This window comes from Kockiozyma suomiensis, assembly GCF_038497685.1.
Source record: "Kockiozyma suomiensis strain NRRL Y-17356 unplaced genomic scaffold V2V93scaffold_19, whole genome shotgun sequence".
Lineage (NCBI taxonomy): Eukaryota > Fungi > Ascomycota > Lipomycetes > Lipomycetales > Lipomycetaceae > Kockiozyma > Kockiozyma suomiensis.
In genome coordinates, this window is record NW_027117682.1 from 174,942 (window position 1) to 199,247 (window position 24,306).

General features: G+C 41.8%; 12 protein-coding genes across 12 annotated transcripts; 7 read left to right on the forward strand and 5 right to left on the reverse strand.

Moving 5' to 3' along the window:
• Positions 1-539: 539 nt before the first annotated feature.
• On the reverse strand, positions 540-2,566 carry V2V93DRAFT_376375 (Ferroporti-1). Its single transcript, XM_066911731.1, has 2 exons — positions 2,077-2,566; positions 540-2,011 (listed from the first exon to the last, which is right to left on the reverse strand). The coding sequence occupies exons 1-2, from the start codon at positions 2,312-2,314 to the stop codon at positions 771-773; spliced, it is 1,479 nt and encodes a 492-aa protein (XP_066763171.1). The 5' UTR covers positions 2,315-2,566; the 3' UTR covers positions 540-770.
• A 1,176-nt stretch (positions 2,567-3,742) lies between these two features.
• Positions 3,743-4,766, forward strand: V2V93DRAFT_376380 (adenylate kinase-domain-containing protein). The gene is made up of 3 exons (XM_066911732.1): positions 3,743-4,002; positions 4,080-4,450; positions 4,510-4,766. The coding sequence occupies exons 1-3, from the start codon at positions 3,846-3,848 to the stop codon at positions 4,693-4,695; spliced, it is 714 nt and encodes a 237-aa protein (XP_066763172.1). The 5' UTR covers positions 3,743-3,845; the 3' UTR covers positions 4,696-4,766.
• On the reverse strand, positions 4,429-7,933 carry V2V93DRAFT_351462 (Sfi1 spindle body protein-domain-containing protein). The gene is made up of 4 exons (XM_066907986.1): positions 7,314-7,933; positions 7,038-7,258; positions 5,789-6,976; positions 4,429-5,736 (listed from the first exon to the last, which is right to left on the reverse strand). The coding sequence occupies exons 1-4, from the start codon at positions 7,510-7,512 to the stop codon at positions 4,798-4,800; spliced, it is 2,547 nt and encodes an 848-aa protein (XP_066763173.1). The 5' UTR covers positions 7,513-7,933; the 3' UTR covers positions 4,429-4,797.
• Positions 7,934-8,116: 183 nt separating this feature from the next.
• V2V93DRAFT_361467 (uncharacterized protein) lies at positions 8,117-8,533 on the forward strand (the record flags this gene model as incomplete). The annotated part of the gene is made up of 1 exon (XM_066908162.1): positions 8,117-8,533. One exon carries the CDS (start codon positions 8,117-8,119, stop codon positions 8,531-8,533), a length of 417 nt encoding a protein of 138 aa, XP_066763174.1.
• Positions 8,534-8,917: 384 nt separating this feature from the next.
• V2V93DRAFT_376385 (uncharacterized protein) lies at positions 8,918-10,213 on the reverse strand. The gene is made up of 2 exons (XM_066911733.1): positions 9,826-10,213; positions 8,918-9,763 (listed from the first exon to the last, which is right to left on the reverse strand). Exons 1-2 carry the CDS (start codon positions 10,137-10,139, stop codon positions 9,115-9,117), a joined length of 963 nt encoding a protein of 320 aa, XP_066763175.1. The 5' UTR covers positions 10,140-10,213; the 3' UTR covers positions 8,918-9,114.
• Positions 10,214-10,475: 262 nt separating this feature from the next.
• On the forward strand, positions 10,476-12,136 carry V2V93DRAFT_107722 (3-oxo-5-alpha-steroid 4-dehydrogenase-domain-containing protein). The gene is made up of 2 exons (XM_066906738.1): positions 10,476-10,815; positions 10,885-12,136. The coding sequence occupies exons 1-2, from the start codon at positions 10,566-10,568 to the stop codon at positions 11,760-11,762; spliced, it is 1,128 nt and encodes a 375-aa protein (XP_066763176.1). The 5' UTR covers positions 10,476-10,565; the 3' UTR covers positions 11,763-12,136.
• Positions 12,137-12,377: 241 nt separating this feature from the next.
• On the forward strand, positions 12,378-14,751 carry V2V93DRAFT_376388 (uncharacterized protein). The gene is made up of 2 exons (XM_066911734.1): positions 12,378-12,707; positions 12,774-14,751. The coding sequence occupies exons 1-2, from the start codon at positions 12,470-12,472 to the stop codon at positions 14,432-14,434; spliced, it is 1,899 nt and encodes a 632-aa protein (XP_066763177.1). The 5' UTR covers positions 12,378-12,469; the 3' UTR covers positions 14,435-14,751.
• Positions 14,525-15,653, reverse strand: V2V93DRAFT_376390 (60S ribosomal protein uL1). Its single transcript, XM_066911735.1, has 2 exons — positions 15,431-15,653; positions 14,525-15,366 (listed from the first exon to the last, which is right to left on the reverse strand). The coding sequence occupies exons 1-2, from the start codon at positions 15,562-15,564 to the stop codon at positions 14,847-14,849; spliced, it is 654 nt and encodes a 217-aa protein (XP_066763178.1). The 5' UTR covers positions 15,565-15,653; the 3' UTR covers positions 14,525-14,846.
• A 206-nt stretch (positions 15,654-15,859) lies between these two features.
• V2V93DRAFT_376392 (SURF4 family-domain-containing protein) lies at positions 15,860-17,072 on the forward strand. The gene is made up of 3 exons (XM_066911736.1): positions 15,860-16,697; positions 16,763-16,804; positions 16,864-17,072. Exons 1-3 carry the CDS (start codon positions 15,921-15,923, stop codon positions 17,014-17,016), a joined length of 972 nt encoding a protein of 323 aa, XP_066763179.1. The 5' UTR covers positions 15,860-15,920; the 3' UTR covers positions 17,017-17,072.
• Positions 17,073-17,484: 412 nt separating this feature from the next.
• Positions 17,485-20,870, forward strand: V2V93DRAFT_107776 (PGAP1-like protein-domain-containing protein). Its single transcript, XM_066906739.1, has 4 exons — positions 17,485-17,895; positions 17,953-19,327; positions 19,385-19,864; positions 19,921-20,870. The coding sequence occupies exons 1-4, from the start codon at positions 17,608-17,610 to the stop codon at positions 20,814-20,816; spliced, it is 3,039 nt and encodes a 1,012-aa protein (XP_066763180.1). The 5' UTR covers positions 17,485-17,607; the 3' UTR covers positions 20,817-20,870.
• V2V93DRAFT_376395 (uncharacterized protein) lies at positions 20,729-21,879 on the reverse strand. Its single transcript, XM_066911737.1, has one exon. The coding sequence runs from the start codon at positions 21,575-21,577 to the stop codon at positions 20,924-20,926; it is 654 nt and encodes a 217-aa protein (XP_066763181.1). The 5' UTR covers positions 21,578-21,879; the 3' UTR covers positions 20,729-20,923.
• Positions 21,880-22,047: 168 nt separating this feature from the next.
• V2V93DRAFT_382980 (actin cytoskeleton-regulatory complex protein END3-domain-containing protein) lies at positions 22,048-23,516 on the forward strand (the record flags this gene model as incomplete). Its single annotated transcript, XM_066912175.1, has 5 exons — positions 22,048-22,219; positions 22,286-22,362; positions 22,427-22,670; positions 22,730-22,793; positions 22,847-23,516. The coding sequence occupies 5 exons, from the start codon at positions 22,048-22,050 to the stop codon at positions 23,514-23,516; spliced, it is 1,227 nt and encodes a 408-aa protein (XP_066763182.1).
• Positions 23,517-24,306: the final 790 nt, after the last annotated feature.

A 24,306-nucleotide genomic window follows, 5' to 3' on the forward strand; every position in this document is an offset into this window, starting at 1 on the left:
ACTGTCTATAATGGCGGGTCGTCTGAAGTATACATTAGAAGAAAGAGGACGACATCTCTTTGCGGAATTCAGCAAGATATATTGTGTGCGAGTAAACGGATGGGGAGCACCATATTTCATCACATGAAATCCGGGTCTACGCTTGAATGTTTTATTAATGTTGTTCGATAGTTGGCGTTGGCTTACAAGAGGTTATGTAGTGGTTATAAACGCAGCGGGCGTGACTATGGGTCGACCTATTGCGGCTGCTATTTGTCTTGGGTTGCTACTTATTGTATCAGACTCCTGCGGACTTAGGTCGTGTTCATGACCTTCCCGTTACGGTAATAGCGCTGATTGCGAGCTTACGAATGTTGTTGGCACCGTCGGTCGTATTTTCTCTATGTGAGGACGAATAGTGGCCCTCTGCTAGTCGGTGTCGTTTGCCTCGATAGTCAGTACATCATGGCTTGACATAAATGCCTTAAAAAATGTCACTATCAGATGTATCGATTGCTAGTCTTGTAGGCTACATCGGGAGAATTTCGGTGAGCGCTCGGAATAGTGAATTATTATCGACTTTGTGTTGAAAGGACACGATACGGATTGTAGCAGTGAAATTTGTTATCTTGTGGTGCATGAATTACTCTGTTTCAATGTCTTAATCATTTACTTAGGCCCGACTCTTGCAGTAGAAAAATAGCAAGATATTAGATTTTATGTAAAAATTACTACTAAAGATAAGAATATCAAAAACCGACAGCGCTGACCCGCAATCTACATACAAGATCCTAAACTTCCTCATCGAGTTCCTGCTGTATCACCATCTCACGAATATTAACATCTCGACTCTTGAACGCATGCAAAAGACGAGAAATGGGTATTCCATGAATGAGATGTTTACGAACTTTGAATGTAAATAAAGCCATACAGCCTGCTCCTAACAGAACAGCAATAGCACTCATAGCAGACGGAATCCAAAAATTGTCTGCTTTATCGAAAATTATGGTTGATGCAAACGAGAGCAATTCGAATGAGTTTTGGAAGGATGACTCAAATGATGAAAAAGTGGTTCGCGACTCGGGTTCGACTCCTTCCTGAATCAGAGACTGGGCGCAGAGATCGAATCCCCATAATCCTAATCTGGAAAAAATCACGGCGGAAACTAAGAGAAATGTAGATTTAGACGAGAATATGAACAGAAATTTATCAGTAGAGCTGTTGCCATTTGTCGAGTATATCGCAATCACAGCTCCGGTAATGCATAATGCCTCCCAGTTAATACACCACAATCCGGCTCTAACCGGTCCGACTCTGGACATCAACAACGGACTGATCCAAGTGGCGGCAAGTTCAAACGTGACTGAAACTGTACGTAAAACTCCAATTATTGCAGGAGAATATCCAAGCGCAAGCATATAAGTCACGAATAAACCTCCAAACGTAAGAACATTCCAGTAAAGACATGATAAGGCGAATGAGGGAAGGAAAAGACTGTGGTGGATATAGGCGGATAGACCGGTACGTTGAGTCACTGTTGAAGGCTCCGGTGTAGTATCTGACGACAGTAATGAAGTTTCTTGCTCGTCGTTTTCTGATTGTGCTTCTGATGCTGATGCACGTACCGCAAGAGCCGGTACAAGAAAATATACTTTAGCAATTGAAAAATACTCGATAAACACTGAGCCAAAGTTGAAGATAGCAAGGAGCCATGCAGTACCGATATATGTGTACCCCACGAGAAATGAGACAGAAAGAGGACCAACCATTTTACAAAATAAATCGATTCTCCGCATAATTGAATTCATCTCACGAAGATCGGAGTTGTTCGATCCAGCTATGACGACAACCCAATCACGTTCAACAGATACGGTATTCATTATCGACATTGGCTTCTCGATACACGCAAGAAGTGAGAGTAAAACCATGAATCCTACTTTGACAGATATACTGGTTGATGACGAACCGACATTGAATTTAATCATCATCGCCAACAAAACACTCGACAGACAAACAGCAACTCGCTGCAATACTATAAATCACCAATCAGTCAGACACCTATCAATCTCATAAGAAAAAAGAGATTTATACACATACCAATTGTACGTCGAATAACAACCAATCTATTCATTCTATCCAATTGCCGCCCCAGAGCAGGCGCTATGAAAATCGCAGGCAAGGCTCTTGCTAACGCATAGATAGACGGCGGCATCAGCGTCTGCGGGAAAATCATAGCTAGTAATAATACTGCGGAATATTCGAATACGCGTGAATTCCATGCTGATAGAAAATGAGATATGCAAACTCGCGTCAGAATGGTGGTGTTGATCGTCATCTTTCGATAATTGAGAATGGTGGTGAATTGAAGAAGGAAGCGTGGAAGACGGCTAGCTTATCTGCATCCATGCCAAGGCGTCGTCATAGCTTCATGAAAAATGAAGTCACTAAATTTTTTTCCAAGAGATCGCCGATTATACTATCGATTTGGAAAATACAAGTATATTGTGAATAAAAAGTTCGAGAATTAATTGTATATAGTCAAATTAGGCTAAGCTGTTCTGATTTTATATAATAGTATGGATAATTTATGATTCAATTTAGTTTTATCTCAGTTCGCTTCCCCAGAAAGGGCCTAACCAGGAATTCAATATCGATACGACGATTACAGACTACCTCCAAATTCTGCTGAGAGCAGATTAAAAAAAGCAACAAAGAAAAAGAGAACAGAAAATATAAATAATTAATATCAGTTTTGCAATCGCAGCTTTCTTTGATTTCTTTTTGTGAGTTCTCGAATTATTTTCAGATTAGATTGTTATCGTTACAGCCGCACTCTGGGGACGCGTTGTAATTAAAACGCGGTAAATACAACGCGAATAAACCGAACAGTAGCAAAATTTGATATATCAGTTCATGCTTGAGTATGAATAGTACCTGCTCCAGTGATTGCTACAACTAGAGGTTAAAGTAGTAAGTTAGACCTCATCCTCTTTCCTTACTGACGTACATGTGGTAGTATCCAGATCGTTTTTGCAACGCGCTTGCTGCAGAATTCTTTGGCATCCACTGTCCCGGTCGTATGTCTTCACTCTCCCTATTCCTTGCAAAATTCAGCTTGTAACGCAATACGACGTCAACCGAGCTACTATCTGATCTGAAGTCATCGATCGGGCACGTATGCACTAGTTGCTATGGTCACAGTAACTCCCATGTTAGCCATATCAGTGCAGTGCTTCATCATTCTGTCTTGACCGTCTGGACCGACTTCCAGATCGCGTTCTTTGTATGGCAATAGGTATATGACACCGTTGTCACGTACTGTATAATTGTACGCTACACCAGTCATCATGATACACTTCACCAACTCATTGACAGCCGAAATAACTATATGATCGTTCAGCTCCACATCGGCTACACTTGATCAAACCACCACTTTCGCCAGTGTAGACAGGCGCACAGCTATTATCACTGCAAGCAACGTAGGAGATTTTGCAATCAAATCAACTGTAGTGATAGCAATATGTATCTGACCGGTAGAGCACAGTCAATTCATGCTAGAGAGAATAGAGTGAATATCGTCGTAAAGATTCTCAGCACTATATATTTTACAGAAATGAGTAATAATCCAAAAATGAGTTATTGTGTAAAAGTAGGCAAAAAAATCTGTTCAAGTCGGACTTTGCTGCGTAATCAGAATTCTAGTAGCTGACGTTTTTGAGTGGTGGCTCAGATACCCCACACTCTCTGTTCCTCCTCCTATAAACTAGAACGATATCTACATGTTGTCTACCTCGTTCCCTGTGAACACATCTTCCCACCTTCTTTTTGCTTATCATTTTTTTAGTATATAGATATAGTTTCACTCAATGTCGAAATTACTTCGTCCGGCGCGTGTGTTACTTTTAGGACCTCCCGGTAGCGGGAAAGGTACACAAACATCGCGATTATTGAAACGATTCGGAATTCCTGGAATATCATCGGGTGATTTACTTCGTCAACAAATTGAAAATAAGACTGAAATTGGTGAGTTTTTTTTTGCGATTATTTCGAATTTTGGTCTCTATCATGAAACGACTTGCCAATCGAGAAGAGCATATCAGGACGTACGGCATCAGCAATTATCAAAGAAGGGAAACTTCTGCCGGACGACATCATGACTGCAGTCATCGCCTCCGAACTCTCATCTCGCTCCTGGCTTTCACCTACCCAATCCTTTCTTCTCGATGGCTTCCCGCGAACGGAAGCTCAAGCCTCGCTTCTCGACAACAGCATTTTATCCCCTGCCTCAGCCCAATTGAATTTCATTGTCGAATTAAAAGTTCCACATGAAGTCATACTTGACAGAATTGCAAATAGACTTGTTCATGTACCTTCCGGTAGAGTATACAATTTAACCTATAATCCACCAAAAGTTGATGGCAAAGATGATGTTACTGGTGAACCGCTTTCTCGTCGACCGGATGATGACCCGGTACGTATTTTCCTTCTTATTATCACAGTTTATCAACTCTAATTTTCCAATTATATTAGGAAATATTTCGTCAGAGATTAGATGAATACGCAAAATTGACTGAACCATTGGTTGATTTCTACAAGAAAATAAATGATAGTGCTCTCTTTAGTGTCGCAGGCGAGACTTCAGATATCATTTTTCCACAGTTGGAAAAGGAGATGATCAGACGATTTGGGGAAAGAATAGCTGAAACGATAGTATGAGTGGACGATATAAAAGTTCCAAATATATATAATTGTTGATAATAATACATGAACACATATTACCTTTAAAACTCCATATAACCATCCTAAAATACAAAATAATCAAACAGTCTTACCCAACTCCCCATCATTCTCTGCCATCCTCAACACAGGCGTAGTAAATAGTTTTCGTCGCCCTTCATACATTGGACTATTTCTCAATCTACTCCATCTCTCCACACGCGGAGTATTTAAATTTCCATCAATTATAAACGAAACTCGTGTACCGGGCTTTCTTCTCGTAGGCGTATACGTTGTATTTTCCTCTATAGAAAGTGTAGTTAACTCCTCATCAACACTATCTAGTGTAGTATTTGCAATAGAAAGAACTTCATGCTGTTGATATGCATCAATGAGCTCTCTAGTAGAATCGACCCAGTCTCCAAAAACTCTCCGAGCATGAGCTTGTACACTCTTTTCTCGAAAGATATCTGCTTTCGCATTTAATATTCCAATTTGAATAGAGCGCATATTCCATCTTCGCAAAATATTTTGCGCGCGGAGCAAACTATTGATATCGTACACTATCGCAGCTTTATGCGCTTTTTCTTGGATGATGGTTTTTTGATCAAACCATTTATATAGATATATCATTCTGATTCTTTTATTAGAATAGTCATCTGCGTCTATAGTGAGCGCTCGCAGTCGCGCCAATTTATCGCTCCAAGTAAGCAAACTTGACAAAGCCATATTACGACTGTTAGACGCGTATAAATCTTCTGCTTGCACGGACATATCAAGGACTTGAACAGTACGATCAATCCATTTATGGAAGACCGATTCTCGTAAACGGTATCGTTTCTGCAATAGCAAATCTTCTAGGAGTTGTTCTCTGTGAATTCGATGTTTGGCGTTCAGCTGACTCTTCCATTTTGATAGCGATGATTTGAGTAGAGATATACGATAGAATGTATCACCTTCAGCCGAAAGTCGCGTCACGTTTTGAAACTTGAAGTCCAGTGCATCAAGAAATTTGTGATATAACCGCAACTCATCAAAATCCTGAATAAATTAGTACCGATATTGTCTCAAAAAAAATACTGTTCAGGCATACCAAAGCTCGATTATACATATCATTGACGACAGCAGTTCTCCGTTTCCAGCTTTGAAACACCTCAGAAACCATTCTGTAATTTGTACTCTCATAAACAGAATTTATAGATTTCTGATCACGATCAATACGTTTGACAGTCGCATGCCTCCAAATTTTAAGCTTGCGCTTTAATAATCGCCGATTAACAACACGGTTCAATAGCTCTGATCGCTCTCGGAGAACCCACGTATATAGAGTATTTCTCATGACTAGCCTTTCACGACTGCCGCTCAATAATCTCTCACGCAAAGACTCTCTCATGCGCTTGAAAAATCGCTGAGCAATACTAAATTGATAAAAAATGTCTGCAGTAATTGCCATATCTGTATTCTTCTTCCATTGATTAAAATACTGATGGACAATAGACTCATTGCAAATTACCTCGACCTCATCCTTCGATAATTTCAGTATTGTCGCAGCAGTCCACGAATTCCAAGTACGACGAAGCAGTAGCCGTCGTTGATACGCGTCAGCTATGCGGCTATTACTTTTAATTCCTTGCATAGAATTCATCCATTTCTTCAGGACCGCATGCGTTGTAGCTCTCTTTTTAAAAACAATAGCTCGATCATTCAAATTAGTGATATCTTCTAAAGCAAGAATCCATGAATCCAAGCATTTTTGCGCTAGATTCCGCTCATAGTAGACCTGCGCATGAATACCAAGCGTCTTGTGAAACCAAGTCCCAAAATATTTTTTAGTCAAGGATGCCTGTTGAGTGCTCTGAGTATCTTGAAGCTGCTGTTCCAGATTGACAGCTTTAATTTGAATCCGTCTCATTCGGTTAAACCAAACACGCTTTTTGAACATTAGGGCAGCACGTTCACGAAATAATTGAGCGCCCTGAGCCTTTAACCACCAAATTCTAAAATGTGAACGAATCGAGACTTCCTCGGACCTGGCGACAATAATCTCTTCACGAGAAACATATTCATGCAATTTTGTTCTCCAGATCTCGAATGCTTGCGAGAGTAAAGTAGCTTGATCATATTTCAAAGCAGCGCGTAAGAGAGCTTGTGAAATTTCGCGAGAATCTAAAGCCTTATCGCGCCATTGTCGGAAAGTACGGGTGAGGATGTCGCGTAGGAAATCGTTGTAGCGCGCGTCGAGTTCTGGTTTCCGTTGTTCAATTAGATGAGAGCTGATTTCCTATTCGAGATATTAGAGAGACGGCTCTAGAAAATAGAGTATCAAAAGACAGTAACCGTACTAATAGTAAATTGTTGAATTTCTCTGCCCAAGAAGTTCCAGGCGAGCGGCAGAGTTTGACGACTAATTTGAAGTAAAAGGTCTCCTTTGAGGTATCAATTTTTTTGCGACGAAGAACAGTTTCATAGCTTTTAAAAATAGTAATAAAACTGTTTGAATCAAGGCTGTTATTATCGTATGCTCTGAGAGCCACCTGCACGATTGATCTCAAGACATTGATGTCTTTGGAAGCAGTTAGACAAATTCTTTTGACAAAAACGCGTGAAAGGAGACATACCGGCAACAGAATAGCTAACACTGAGATTCGCAGACTGCTTTTCCAACACAGGTTGTAATATGCGTCTGTCATCGTCCGAGAGCTGGTCGATAAGCCGCGAAGGATCGTTTTGGAAGATGGTCAGGTCAGGCAGGACGCGTGTGAAGGAAGGGTCCGCGTTGAGATCTGCCTCTAGGCGGCCGCTATCGGCGGATTGCATTACGGAGCATTAGTAGTGTGACTTTAGGCTTTTATATCATGCAGCATGAGTTGCCATGCTGTGCTATGCTATGCTGTGCTATGCCGTGCAGTGCGCAGTGTGCGGTGTTATAGTATCGAACAGGAGGTTTGTTGATAGTTTACCGGAGAGCGAAGAGGGGCACATTAGTGAGGGGTATGTACCGACTATCCATCTACAGTAGAATAGATGGGCACGCAGAGCATACACAATAGAGGGATGGATTAGTAAATACAGATAGCAGATGATTGCAGCTGAAAACTGAGCCAATAAACAATCTCGCAGACTGACCGCTGACCGGCACCAGCAGCCTGCAACCCAATACACCGGCATTCCTCTGAAAGCACGCAAAAAAGTAAACAAAGCAGTGAATGGACCACTCACCCTTGCACGTGCTCTACCACGCTCGCTTTTGCCTTGTGCTTAAGAAGTCTGAGTCTCGCCCACGTCGCCCGATCCTCTTCAGCCACTCGACACCGCCACTCAGCACTGCCACCAGCCCTTGCCCTGAACTGCACCGCTTCTCGTTTATCGATCACCACCGACTTTCTTCGTACTGACATTCTTCGTACTCATATTTATCACAATGTCATCCTACCAGTCCATCTCCGAGCAGTCGCCGCTCACTAGGCCGTCTGAAATTCCGAGCCAGAACACTCCGACTGTCGTCCGCACAGTGTTTGGCGAGGAGTACGAGAATTACTCCATCACTGAGAAGGCCGCAACGCTTATCACCACCAACCGCCGTAAGCGTCCGGTCTTCTCGCTCGTGCTCGGCGCCATCTTTGCCATTATTGTTGTCACTCTGTCGCTCTCTCTTATCCGTGGCTATTCCGACTACTCTTACTTCCGTGCCACTCACGATATCCCGCGTCGTGTGAACGTTACCGAGATGGTTAGTGGCGAGTACTACTACAGCTACTCGGATTACGGATACTCTTCCTCGACTACCTATTACCCGTCTGCTACCTCGTCGGCTTATCAATACGAACCTACATCATAGATTGTTTGATGTTTGCTTGTTATTTTCCTGCTTTTCAGTTTGATATGATTTGATTTGCATTGCATCGCACTTTCTTCTCTGCATTCCGTGCTTCTAGAACCAAGTCGAGCGAGACAAGGGGGGTGCAGGGCTGCAGCACCCTGTAACTTGCCTCAACTTGTGAGCTCTATCTTTTATCCTATCTTTTATCTCTTAATATTTATTTTGTGTTTGCTGTTATACATGATAAACGATTTTTCAAATTTCCGTTTTTATTATGAAAGAAGGTTGCACAATACACAGAAAGGGAAAGTATACCTGTGGAGTAATTTGATTCATAATGAAAGGAGTTATTATTATTTTTTATTCTTCTTGGGTGGAGGACGGACTTGTTATAATATTGGTTGGATAGTAGATTTGTTTTGGTTTATTAAATAAAAATGTTTATAAATAGTTTATGATCCAATTTCTTGCGCAGAATCCACTTTCTGTTCTTTAGCTTATAATGGAGAATAAGCTTACTCTTCTAGTTCTTTTGTCTATTATTTTGTTCTAAATCTAATTGGGACTTCACCACATATAATCTAGCGTTTATCAGCAGTTTATAGATATCCCTTTTCAGCAAGCTGCTGTTCCGTCCACGTCCACAATTTCTCAGCAAGAGCTACGTCTTCCGCCGTCTTTGTGCATTTAGTCAGTTTAGCAATCGGCATATAGAAATTCCCATTATCCGTTTTAGCATTAAGACTCGGATCAGTTGCTCCATAAAGAGAAGTTAAGGCGCCTTCTTCCAGCGAGATAGCTCCTAACATCCAAGCATTTTTGACCAAAAATCGGAAAAATAATCCGGCAAGACCAAACATTGAGTCATTGCGAACAAAATCCCGGAATATTGCAGTCTTAGCAATGAGACCCGGATGTAGCGCAACAGATAATATATTTGGATGCTTCCTTGCCATTTCTTTAGTGAAGAGTAAGAGAGCTAGCTTAGACTGCGAATATCTTGCTTGCTTGCTCTTCAAATCCCATCCGGATTTTAGATTTGGATCATCAAACGAAAAATCAGATACATATGAATATGCAAGAGACGACACATTGACGACTCGTGGAGCGGTCGCTTTATTGAGAATTGGGATTAGTAGGCGCGTGAGAAGGTATGGCGCAAAGTAGTTGACTTGGAGAGTAGACTCGTAACCGTCGCTAGACTCTTCATACGGGGGATAATATACGCCAGCATTGTTTATCAAGACACTATAATGTTGATTACGTTAGATACTAATCTCCAAACACATGTATACTTTTCATTTACATACTCTAACTTTGGTTCTTTATGTTGAAACTCTTTGGCGGCATAGATCACGGAAGCCGAGCTCATCATGTCGCATTTAATAACTCGTACATCACACACAATATTTTCGTGTCCTTCCTCGCTGTTTTTGATGTCAGCCATCGCATCCAGCAAGTCACTCGCCTTGGCTTCGCTGCGAGCAGTTACATAGACGCGTGCGCCATGTCGAGCCAGCTCCCGCACAGCAACTGCACCGATTCCAGTCGTTCCTCCGGTGACCAATATAACCGGAGGATCCTCTGCGCTGTAAAAGGGAATATCGGCTAACGAAAACGGCATTGCGCGTATTTGTGAAGCTGTAGTGGAGGGCGCATGCTGTTGCTTATAAAATTCACCATTAGACTGAATACACTAAATGATGATAAATGCAAACTATCTCGGTCCTGTTAATGCATCCGTCCGCGTGTCATCATTGTGATTATATAATATATTTGTAACACAATTAAACCGAGGCCGGGTAATCCATCTGACTTTGGACGCCACCATTCATTATTCTTCGTACATGCTTTCTTTCCCTTCTGCATCTACTGCTATCTACGTCTTTTATTGTGTCTATATCTTTTATTTCTTCTTCTTTTGATTAAATATTATTTCTGAGTTTTTACAAGATCCTATATTTCTAAGCAATTCCTGGCGGGATCAGTATTTATACTCCGTTGACGATCAGCTGTCGCGTCATCTTTCTTCTACTCTATTTTGCAGATCATGGTTCTCCTTTTTCTAAGGCAACCTCCTGACCCGAAATTGCCTATTGCAAACCTTCCATCTGTAGTTGAAGTTGATCGTGAAAACGCCTCGGTAGATGATCTAGTTAATGCTATTCGCTTGCCGACTAATCTCTCCCGGTCGCGGATAAAGATCTTTCTTGCTTCTTCAAAGACAGTGTTGGTGCCTGATTCGCCACTTAATGCTTACGATCTTCATGATGGAACTCGTGTATTGGTGAAGGATCTTGGTGAGTTTTTTTTAAGAAAAAAAAAAGCATTTTGGTGACAGTGAAATATTTACAGCTGTAAAATTATAGGCCCACAATTAAGCCGGCGCACGCTTCTAATGACTGCATACTCCGGTCCTGTCTTCATCCATATCCTTTTCTACTACTGCCAATCTTGGATATATGGCTCTAACTTTCAACATACTGCCTCACAAATTGTTGCATTCACGTTAATCAACTTACACTTTGCCAAGCGTATGTTTGAAACTATGTTTGTGCATGTCTTCTTCCGCATCACCGTCTCTTTTTACTCTGTATACTTTTACATTTTGCATTACTGGATACTATCGGGATTTTTTATGGCATATTATATATATTACCCGTCGTGCGTGGGGTCGCCATCGATGAGCGCGATTGTGGGATCCTCGTCTTCGAGCAAATCAATTGCAAACGGCATTTGCTCATCCTCCGTCTCATTATTATCTTCATCTGCCGATACCGAGGAGACTAGTTTATATTTTCTCTCGGCCGTATGGATTTTTGCCGAGCTATCAAATTTTGAAACTCATCTGATTCTTGCCAATATGCGTCTACGATTTCCGCGCTCGACAATGCCGTCTCGAAATGTATTAGTCCGACGAGCCGGAGGCGATCCTTCGTCACAATCTTATAATCTTCGCTCGCTGTCTTCAGCTTCACAGTTGGCCTCAACTATGGTTTCATATTCGGCGCGGCGGATTCCGAAAGGATATGGATTCGATTGGGTCTCGTGTCCGAATTACTTTTTTGAGTTGGTAGCTTGGACCATGATTGCTCTTATTACGCGAAGTTTCGCGTCGTTGCTGTTTTTGACTGCCAGTGCGATGCAGATGTGGCGGAAGGCTGTGCGCAAGCATGAAATGTACAAAAAGGAGTTCGGCACGCAATATCCAAAGTTTAGAAAAGTGTTGATTCCTTATATCAAATGATTTTATACGGATTGTCAAATTGATTTTATTTATTGCCTGCTTATAATAATTTATTAGATTGACTATATCGATGGTCCCGATTGGTTCGTCTGTGCGTACTGTCTCTAAGTTGGGATACATCTTTTCGGTGTTGTGCATTTTTTTTTGTTTTGTCAATTTCCTTGTTTTCTTTTTTTTTTTTCTTTTTTTTCTGGTTCGTTTATGCAAACTAATGTAATACTTTTACGATGTTCATAATAAAGGCTGACGATTAAACCAAAACCAGTTGCTAGAGCAATAATTCTTTTGGATTACAGATTACTGTATTTAGTACTGTATTTAGACTAGACGGGGCGGCTTGAAAGCGGCTGGATTGTATCGCCTACGCGCACTTTCGGTAGTCACTAAATTTATCTGGGTTCGAAATATTTTATGTAATGCAATCTCTTGCTAATTCCTCGACACTAAAAAAAAAACTACTATTCTGAGCATTCGAATCCTATTTTAACACACTTTTCTTACTTTATTCTCCCAGCACATACTGTATTGTTATTGTCTATGACGAATGTACTTCAAGGGTTAGGTAGTTATTGGAGCAGCAGCAGCAGCCCACTCTCTCGAGGCTGATCCTGGATCCCTTCTTCACTCCTTCACTAGTCGCCTTCTTCACAACACTTTTTCCTGTCTGCTACTTCAAAATTACCCAATTCTGCTATTAAGTAAATACAATGCTGCATTTTATGCAGACCTTTGCCTGTGTGCTCGTCCTCTTCCTTGGACTTCTGCAGCCCTCGCTAGCATTCTACCTCCCCGGTGTGGCACCCACGGACTACGAAGAGAACGATCCGGTGCCTTTACTCGTCAACTCTCTCACTCCCGCCATTGACTCTGAAACTCCTCAATTGCAGAGTGTTTTGTCTTATGATTACTATCATCCGGCATTCCATTTCTGCCGTCCTCAGGGAGGTACGTTCTACACTCCGCCTCTCCAATTTCTCTTTCCTCTTTGATCTCAGTACTGATTGATTCCAGGTCCCAAGAAACAAGCCGAATCCCTCGGTGCAATTCTTTTTGGTGATCGCATTTTCAACTCACCATTTGATCTACGAATGCTCAAGAACGACACCTGTAAGACTCTCTGCACCCAGAACTTTGAGTCCCGCGCCTCGAAATTCGTCAACCGTCGCATACGCCAAGACTATCAACTCAACTGGTTGATCGACGGTTTACCTGCCGCCCGTGTCAAATATGACGAAGCTACAAGTTCCCAATTTTATTCTGTCGGATTCGAGTTGGGATCTATCGGCGACGACGACAAGAATCCCTATTTATCGAATCACTACGATATCTTTGTCGAGTACCACGAGACGCGCGCGGGCAAATACCGTGTCGTCGGCGTCGTCGTGCAGCCTTCCTCTCTCCGGACTACGATTGACGATGCCGGTGTTGTGCAAAATTGTAATGTTGATGATAAACTTATGCTCAACCGTGACATCGACACCAAAGTCACATTCACTTATTCTGTCTTTTGGACGCCGTCTTCTACTCCTTGGGCCACGCGTTGGGACAAGTACCTCCACGTCTATGACCCGCGAATTCACTGGTTCTCGCTCATTAACTCGTCTATCGTCGTCATTTTCCTGACTGGTATGGTCGGCATGATTCTTTTGCGCACATTGCACAAGGATATTGCGCGCTATAATCAACTCGATCTCAATGAAGACATTCAGGAAGATTCAGGCTGGAAACTTGTTCATGGCGACGTCTTCCGCACTCCGCCGTATCCGCTTGCTCTCTCTGTGTTGCTGGGTAGCGGTGCTCAGCTGTTCGTCATGACTGGTATGACTATTGTTTTTGCGCTGCTCGGATTTTTGTCTCCTTCTAGTAGAGGTGCTCTTGCCACTGTGGTTATCGTACTCTACACTCTCTTTGGATTTTTTGGAGGATATGTCTCCTCACGGGCGTACAAGACTTTTGGTGGCGAGTCCTGGAAAACAAACGTGATTGCCACCCCACTAACCGTCCCCGGAATTGTATTCGCAATCTTCATCTTCCTCAATTTTTTCCTTATTGCCGTACAATCATCTGGCGCCGTGCCTGTCGGAACCATGATTGCGCTTGTCGTGATCTGGTTTGTGATTTCGGTGCCGCTTTCGGCTGCTGGCTCGTACTTTGGATTCAAGGCGCCGGCATTGGACCCGCCCGTGCGTACCAACCAGATCCCGCGACAGATTCCTGATCAACCCGTCTATCTGCGTTGGGTGCCGAGTATGTTACTTTCCGGAATTCTACCGTTTGGTGCCATTTTCGTTGAGTTGTATTTCATTATGAACTCGATTTGGTTCCATAAAGTGTACTACATGTTTGGATTCCTGTTTGTCTGCTACCTGGTGATGATCATAACTTGCTCGACAGTCACCATCTTAATAACTTACTTTCTTCTCTGCTCCGAAAATTATCATTGGCAATGGCGCAGTTTCTTCACGGCGGGCGCAAGTTCGATCTTTGTATTCTTGCACGCTATCCTTTACTGGATCTCGAAGCTTGCTTTGGGCGGAGTAGTCAGTAATGTACTGTATTTAGGGTACAGTCTGTTACTTTCGTTCTTGGTGTTTGTGCTAATGGGTTCGATTGGCTTCATCTCAAGTTATGCCTTTGTCAGACAAATCTACAAGTCTATTAAGATCGATTAAGCAAGCACAAACAGATAAGTAGGAATTGATGGTAGAAAGGGATTTGTGATTTGACATTAACGAATGGTTTACATTTGTATGAAGAAAGATCGTCTTTTTAATGTCACGGCCGATGGACACTAGATTGGGAGTAAAGTTGTGGATTTGTATAAGCAAACAGAAAAACAATGTAAATTTGTATATCGTTATTTCTTTCGCTTCTTTGTTTATCTAGTGCGATTATGTAGATGTATTTTTTTTATTACACTCTCACTCTTGTGGTTCTACTTTTGTGTTTCCGGTTTATAATTATCAACGAAATACTACGTTAAATGCTGAACATTTGAGTAGATGATTAATAATGAACCGTAACTTTTTATTACCCAATCCACGTCAATGTACAAAGTATTATAAAAAAGACAATTAGAATAATCTAGTAAATACGGTAGCTGGGGCCCATGGTACTCTTGATGGTGAGCGAACCGACGTTCTGCCAGTTCTTCTTCAACAGAGACACCAAAAAGTTCGATGCAATCATAATCTGAGTAATGAGCTGGTCCTCGTCCATCTGAACGTTTCCAACAGCGACAGCCAAGCAAAGAACCTTCTTGAGCTGGAACTTGATGGTGGAACGAACCTCAGTGATCTTTCCGTAGAGATCATCAGAGTGCGAGACGGGGGTAGGGAACTTTCCGGCCTTGGAGAGCTGGGGTCCAAGAAGACGAGGAACCTGCTTGATGAGAACCTCAGACGCAATGAAGGCGTTGTACTTCTTTGCAAGCTTCTTGATCAACTTCTTGTTCTTGTTGAGCTTCTTAAGATCCTCAACCGACATAGCATCAATACCAATGTGCTTAGCACGATCGACATCATGGGCGTCACCAAAGACACAGATGGTCATGTTAGGACGGGGGACCTGGGGAAGCTTGACGGTACCAGAGAAACGCTTGTCTCTGTGCATGATATCAGCATTGCGTGTCTTTCTCTTATGATATCCGAATTATAATATAATCTCACCTCTGAGTATCGTAGTTCTTAAGGCCGACCTGAAGCTCAACAGTCTCCAAAAAGTTACGCTTCTTGGTGTTCTCGGAGTAATCCAAGAGCTCCCTGACAGTTTCGCGGACTCCTGCGACGGTGATCTTGCTCATTTTGAAAATTAAAGAAAAATAGAGTAAACAATATCCGTCTCCCAAGCGAGTTTTGAAGATCGTTTGGTAATTCCGTGGGTTGCTGTTGCTGGCGATCAAAGAAACTTGCGAAGCATCGTTAAACCCAGAGAAAGCTTGCTGCGGCTCAATAAGCAGTCACGCGTAGGCAGTCACGTAGGGTTAAAAACTGAGCCCTACAAATGTGGCAGTGCATATGGCAGTGTGCAGTGGCTGATGATGATGCGGCTCGCGAAACGACCACGGTGTCGTATGTTTTGATATCACGAGCCCCGCAAGAAGCTGCTCTGAATATCAACAACCCACAGAAGCAGCAACTTTGAATTAAAGATAGTACAATGTCGATCCGGGGCACCGCTTCTCGTCAGTTTCACTCAATGCCGATATCGATCTCGTCGAGGGCTCCGCCAATGGCGTCCTCGGCTGATCCGTCGCCGCTCGAGACGTTACGCCGCCAGGCTACGCGTATCGAAGAGCTTCTCGACTCTGTATCTGGCCCAGTTCGTCCATATGTGCCTGCTATTGGCAGGTTTTTTATTGTTGCCACCTTTCTTGAGGACGCGTTTCGGATCTTAAGTCAATGGTCTGATCAGGTCTTTTACCTCTACTCCTATCGCCATATCCCCCGTTTCATCGTCATCATCTTCCTATTTTTCAATGTTGTCGCCATGCTTACCGGGTCTTTATGTGTGATTACTCGCAAGTATACTGGATACGCTGTTGGTGCTTTAGTGGGCGTTGTCGTCTCTCAAGCTATCGGCTACGGCCTCATCTTCGAGCTCAAGTTCTTCCTCCGAAATTTGTCCGTGATTGGCGGTCTGCTTTTAGTCCTCTCTGACACATTTTCTCAGCGACGTATGGCATTTGCCGGATTACCAAATGTTGATGAGAAGGACAAGCAAATGTATTTTTTGCTTGCCGGTCGCGTTCTTCTCATTTTCTTGTTTATCGGTTTCGTTGTCAGCGGAGGATGGACTTTCGGTAGACTTTTCATTAGCGCGGTCGGATTCACGGCTTGTGTGATGGTTGTTGTTGGATTTAAGACAAAGTTGAGTGCAATGCTATTAGTGCTCATGTTGAGTTTGTTTAACATCTTTGTTAATCATTATTGGACTGTATGTATACATTATGCTTCCTCATTACTGATTTGTGCCATCCCGGCTGATCTAAAATTGCTTAGTATTCGAGCAACCACCCCAATCGGGATTTTTTGAAATATGAGGTATCGTTATAAAAGCACTGCTTGTTGCTGATTTGGCTATACTGACATGATATATGAAGTATTTCCAAACGCTTTCGATTGTCGGCGGACTGCTACTTGTCGTCAACGCTGGCGCAGGAAAACTCAGTATTGACGAGAAGAAGAAGGTAACTATATTTATTGCAACTTTATCAGAAATTCAATTGCTTACTGAATGTCTGCAGATCTATTAAATAATTTTGTAATGCAACGCTCTATCAACTGAAGCCCACCTAAAATGTCGAGCAACTCTAAAATAATACTAACGAAATGAAAGCCGTTGACGAGGAGATTTTTTTAAGGGAGCAAATGGCATGTCATATTTTGGAATCAAGTGTTATATGCTGCCTTGTACATATATATCTCAGCCAAGCAGATGAGAAATTGCCTGTTCTCGCAGTTCTATCGCGACTTTGTGCAAATAAATCTTAAGCATGGCTTTGGCCAAATATCATTAACGCGCGATACATTCAATGTGATTTTTTTTTTTTTTTTTGCATTTCTTTCAAAATATGCTATTTGATGATATTAGCTTGAGCAATCGTTAATTATATATTTGCTTTGCTGGATGCTTTTTCTTGCTCATTAATAATATGGTGATGTTAATGAAAGCTTTGGAATCTGTAGATTCGTACCCGCTTTTGCCTACGCCTACGCGCGGCAACAGAGTTTATAGATCGACCCTGAGCAGACTAGTACGGAGTTGGCTCTGTCAATGAGCAATATCAATTCATGCCATTTTCAAGGCTGAGCTGATAATCTTTCAACAATAATTATATTGTTGAATGGCGAGGGCAGATGCTGCTGCGCCGGCGAATACATCCTCGATATCGCCAACAGAGCAATGTCATCATTCGCGTCTCAATGTTTATATCGCCGGAATCGCAGTCGGATTGCTATCAGCCATAGCATATTCATTCTTATATCTTCAATTAGATACAAAAGGATGTAAACCTATCTATATGGCCCCTTCTTATACCTTAATAAAAAATTTTGATACAAAGCACTCGCAATTCTCTTCAAAATATTCACTCTATTTATATAGAGAGCAAGGGTATGATTTCTCACCTGAGGTACGAATGGGATTTTTTTTTTCTGGAAGTTAAGTTTTTGGATTAATATCGTTCTAGCCCGACGGTATTCCTGTACTATTCATACCTGGGAATGCGGGAAGTTATAAGCAAGCTCGTTCAATTGCGGCCGAGGCCGCGCACGCTTATTATGATGTAATTCGCGAGAAGGGTGTATATCCAAATAAAAATGCAAAGAATCTAGATTTCTTCACAGCAGATTTCAATGAGGATCTTACCGCCTTTCATGGCCGTACGTTACTAGATCAAGCAGAGTATTTGAACGATGCAATTGCGTTTATTTTATCTATGTACTCGTCAAATCCAACAAAAGATACCGAGTCTCTGCCAAAATCAGTCATTATCATTGGTCATTCGATGGGTGGAATCGTTGCCAGAACTATGCTTACTTTACCAAATTATCTTCCAGATTCGATAAATACTATTCTCACGTTATCTACTCCGCATGCTGTACCTCCTGAAACTTTTGATTGGGATATGGTCACCATTTATGATCAGATCAACAATTACTGGAGAGATTCTTTTTTTTGCAAGCGCGAACTGTCGAAGTGTGAGAATAATCTAGATTCTGTAGCGCTTATTTCGATTGCTGGTGGCAAATTAGATCAAGTAGTCCCGTCAGATTACGCTAGTGTCTCGTCATTTTTACCTTCCACAAACGGTTTTACTGTATTTACGTCGTCGATTCCAAAAGTATGGACTGGAGTTGATCATCTTGCTATTGTGTGGTGTGATCAGTGCCGAAAAGCTATTGCTCGGGCATTGTTAGAAATTGTGGACGTGCGACAAACTAGTCAGACTATTGGTCTGCATGACAGAATGGCTGTCTTTACAAGACTGTTTATGACCGGTTTAGAGCAGCCTTCGCTGAAGTCAAGCTTGAATACATTTGCGTCAGATACTCTAGTAACTTTTTCCGATTTTTCTATTAAGAGTCTGGAAAAGTGGAAACCGGTATCGCAGTCATTCAACAGCAGCAGACAGCCCCGGATCCAACTGATTGACATCCCTAAAAGATATGGACAAGAAGAATATATCACTGTTTTAACTGATCGAAACGTATTTTCCGGAAAGCACCAGGACGGAATAAATATTCTTCTCTGTTCGAAAGAGTTTGTTGGCGGGACTGAGCAAATATTACATTCTATTTCTTTAGCGACCTCTGACAGTGCACATTCAAATATATCATGCTTTGACACAGCTTCTGATATTGTTATATTACCCGCTTCGACAAGCGCAGTTAGACATGCTTACGATGGAGATACATTCTCATACTTGAAATATCGACTGGCTGATATTGTGAAGTTTGATTATCTCGTCTTTATTTTAAGTGACACTTCGCACGAGGGATTCATATCAACTGAAATAGTTGATTCTACAGCACAAAGCTATGAAATGGCTCCTCTTTCAATCGGTATGCATTTGAGTCGTGCTCTAGATATTCAAAATTTACGATGCTGACTTTAATTAGATAATATATTTAGGGGTTCACGTCTACAACTTACGCCAAGCGATGGAGGATTTGCGGAAATCAGGCTTACGGACGCTACAAGTAGTATTCTGTCGTATAAACTCTCTGTGGTGCATCTTAAATGTGATCATTATGAGCTTTTTACTCCGCTTCTCCGACAATTCATTGAAGACCCATATGAGTCTAAATACTTTCCGAATGCGCAAGACGTCGAACTGAATTTTCATGGATCGGCGCCGTTCGTGCCGATAGCAGAACGGATTGATCAGAATTGCGAACGAAGTGACCGGAGTCGCGATCTAAGGCTCCAAATATGGCTAGATCCGAATTGTAGTCATCATACAGATATTGTTATCAAAATGGATTTGCTTGGAAGCCTGGGTAATCTCGTCATGCGATATCGGACTGCTCTGGCTACTTTTCCTTTGGCTGTAGTTGCTATAGTCCTTTCTATCCAGTTTAATCGATATAATCAAGAGGGTATGCTAGGTCGTGTTCTGCTTGGTTATTTATTCTCTCTGACTGTGTTTGCTTAGGAATATTTATCTCTTTCGACTTCGCCTTTGATATGTTTTCGAAAAAAATTCTTCCAGTTTTGATTATTGCTTTGGTGGTGCTTCCAGCTAACTTTGTAAAACTATTTTCCTCAACACCGCAAAGTCTGGCCTTAGAAAAGGATGAAGCATCAAAAATCAAACTAACACCCGTCGACTGCTACGTTGGACTTGGACTCAATGAGCCTCTTAATTCAGTTATAGGGCCACTATTTCTTATTATCGCAGCAGGGTTTTGTATAACATTATACTACGTGCTCACGGGCTTGCTAATGATTATAGCCAAACTACTTGATTTGCTAAGTCTGAAACAAGGATCACTAAATTCAGGGAGCAGATTACGTATTTTTGGCATGGTATCGATTATTTTTGGCAGTGTCTTAACGTATATGCCCTTTCAAACAGCGTATGTAGTCGGGTTTCTTCTGCATTTAGGTACATGTGTTAGGACTATTCGTGCTCGTGCTCTTTCTGACACCAAAGAAACTACGTCTTATTCTAATGGCTCGTTATCAATCATGATGCTGCTCGCTATTCTTCTTCCTGTTAATATCCCTATTTTCATCGTTTGGGTCCGTGGTTTCCTTTTCCAATGGAACGTCCCATTCTCGTCACATCACAATCCGCTATCAGTCATCCCTATAATAATGTTCGTAGAATTATTTGGCTCGGGTGAAATGGTTCCTCGGGTGTCAGGTTCATGGTCGTTTGGAAGCAGTGTTATTTTTTATTATTTGGCTGTATACGCTTGCTTTTATGGAATGATGAATGCTTACTGGCTTCATTATATCACTAATTTCTTCTATTGTTGGCTAATTGTTGTGTACATGCGCTTCGGGAAAAAGAAAAGTGGAAAGGTTTTTGAGAAGCAAGGATAATAAAAGGCTCCTAGAGAATTGTGTATATCATTCTTGATCATGTAGATAGAAATTATGAAGCAAATCAAAATGTAATACAATATGTACAGTGATTCGCATATTGAGTTCTAATCGAGAGTAGATACTAGAGCTATTGGTCTCACATCAGTAGAATGTCTGCTAGCTGAGTTTCGTGAAGTCTGCGACACTTGAACAACACTCAGACCTTTCAGGATCTTTTGTGCAGCACCATTCCATACCAATTGTCTTATATATCCTCCTTCTTCATAATCCGTCACCAGACAGAATGACATAGGCCGAGGAGATGACAGTAGAGTTCTCTGCGCTGCAGCAGTAATAGGCCATTTAGCAGCTAGCATTGCAAGTGTATCTTGACTTGAATTAGCGCACGCGCCTTCTAATTCTCTTATATGTCTGACACCTGGCTTTTTGCTCTCTGATTTGCACTGCACAATTACCGGAATTTTACTACCATTTGCGATTCGCATCTCTCCGCGAAGATCAACGCCCTCGTCTCCAGTGCCTCCACAGCGTTCAAGCGACATTCTTGCTGCGGATCGCAATGCTTCTAAAGTGACATACTCGTAAAGAGTACCGACGTAATAAGTCGATTGTGGAGATAGTTGTTGATTCTCTGCATATTGGAAAAAACTCTTCAGTGACCAGTGAGAAGCAGATACGCTAGCATAGCACCTTGTACGTTGTATTTGAAGGTTTGCGCCAGCGTGTGCCCTGATTGATGAATACTTCAGGAATAGCATGTGCTCTGTTCCATTCGCAACAATATAAAAAAAATAAAAAATAAAGATTCAGCTACCGCATTACAATATTTTCACCAGTCTGTGTGCTTGTGGTAGAAAAGCATACAGTTTTTCAGAAATAAATTGGAAATGGTAATTAATTGGCACTCTGCAGCCCAGCCACTTTTTCGATGAGCGAACGGCTCGAGTAAACCTCCCCGGCTTGACCGGGTGCTTGGTATATCTCACCGAATATAATCATACTGATTTCAATTCACATCCACGAATGCAATCCGAGATTTAGTGTTATTGAGAGCTTTGACTATATTTAGTATACTACCGATTTAGAAATTTGCTGTTAGTATCGTTACTCTTTCTGAAGTTGCACATCATCGGCTAATCGTGAACGGCAGGAGCCCTTCATCTACTCGATACCGATTTCTTGTTTTCAACAGCCCAGTAATTTTTCCGATACAATTCTGAAATCACGCATGGCGACATTAAGCAGTAACAAGCTTGAGGAATGGGAGATTGCAAAGTATTGGGAGATTTTCTCTGGACTAAATCCTTTAAACGGCTTACTATCGGGAGATCGCGCAGCAAATGTACTCAAGAATTCGCAATTAAGTGATGATCAGCTTGAAAAGATCTGGGATTTAGCAGGCACGCTACTATTATTTTTCTAATCATTTTAAAGTTGGTTAATATACTGACTATCAATAATATTAGATGTTGACAATGACGGAAATCTTGACTTTGAAGAGTTCTGCGTTGCGATGCGAATCATTTTTGACATGATCAATGGGGTAAGTTTTTGTTAGCCGCTCTTCTGATCACATGGATGCATTATAACTTATTGATTATGTATAGCGATACAAATCAGTCCCTAGTGCTTTGCCTGAATGGCTAGTACCATCCTCCAAAATTCATCTTCTCGCGGCAAATCAGGCCTTGAGATCCGGTGATTCTGGGTTTGAGCGGATCGATGATGATGATTTTGATGATTCTCAGCCTGGATTATCCAATGACTTTGATTGGTATATGTCACCGCAAGATCGACGTAATTACGAAGCAGTATATACTGCAAATACCAATAGACATGGCCAGATCTCATGTAAGTCATCTGATATCAGAGAAATCATACGGTCAGATGTTAACAGCAATTGATATTAGTTGAATCTCTAAGCGAATTATATGGAACACTTAATGTACCTGAAACCGATATTGCATTTGCATGGTATGCTTCATATCTCAGTTCAAACGACGACTTGATCTAACTATAAACTCCAGGAACCTCATAAATCCACGATCAGATAGTACTATCGGAAAAGATCAATGTCTGGCATTTCTCCATATTCTCAACAATCGCGACAAAGGAGTGCGAGTGCCCCGTAATGTACCTCCATCTCTTCGAGCTACATTCGAGAAAAACACCGAGATCAACTACGATGTTTCTTCGACAAATTCTCCGACCCGAAAATTCGCATCAGCAGTCTCAAATAAAAAGTCAGCTTTTGCAGACTCCTATCTAGATCGTCTTGGAATATCCGGCGGCCGGAGCCCATACTCTTCTTCTGGTACTGACTTTTCTTCTACCAGAGATACTGATTGGGAAGAAGTTCGTTTACGGCGACAGTTAACGGAGCTGGAATCCCAGTACGAAAAAGCGGAGGCAGCTGCCGCTCGCCGCAAGAAAAACGCGACACAGACGGCTGATAACTCAAAGGTTGGTCTGGTTCGATCTCAGTTAGAGCAATTGTATGATTATAAAAGGCGACAGCTACGGAAATTGCGGTCTGGTGAGTCAGTTGAAGATGTTTCCGGAATGAATCTGCCTTCGATGAAGCAGGAAATTGAGGTGCTGAAACAGCAAGTTGATATGCTGGAGGATTACTGCAATCGGAAACAGACAGAGTTAAACAAGCTGTACTCTGATATTGAGAAAGAAAAGAGTTCATAGGATGAGACTGTGGCAGATGATTATATTTTCAGATTTCATTTATTTTCTGTTAATTTTCTGTTTGTTTGTGAGGAGTTAGATGACTGTGTATATTCAAATGATTTCAGTTAACCACTATTTTTGATTTTGTGAGAGCTCTCCTGAAGCACTATATTATAACAAAAACCTGTGAATTTGCTGAAAATAGGGAGAGTAACTGTTCCACCATTTTGACTTCATTCCGATCCCTCGTTTTCTCGTCGAATTCCTCAGTAAAAGGTATTTAATGCCTACAGTTTCCCATGCATTCAGCGAGCTGGTCCATTAGTGTGCCGTCCCCGCTGAGGGCAAGTTCCACGACCATTGATCCGTAACCGGTGACATATAGTTTGAAATCTACACCTGGCAGTGAATCTTTACACTCACTCGCTCATTTATTAATCATCTCATATCTGTTAGCCAGATTATTAGTAGTCCCAACGCTGTCAATACATAGTATGATCTGTGACATTACGATCATTGAAATAACGATAGAATAGCTGTTATACTTTTTCGCCATGCCAGGAAATCGATGCTCATACTCGATGATAAGCTCAGCTAAAAATCAAGAGTAAGCTTCGTCAGCTTGCGCTTCCTCAATAGTAAGAGATATGAATATATATTTTTTAAGCAGTCTCTGGCACATAGAGTGTAGCCCTTTCATCGTACCAACCCTTCTGAGCGAACTGTTGTAGATAGGCCACCATTGATCTCTCATGGTTAATATGAGAGACGTTGGATGAGGTGTGTATTAGATCAACTACTACTTGAG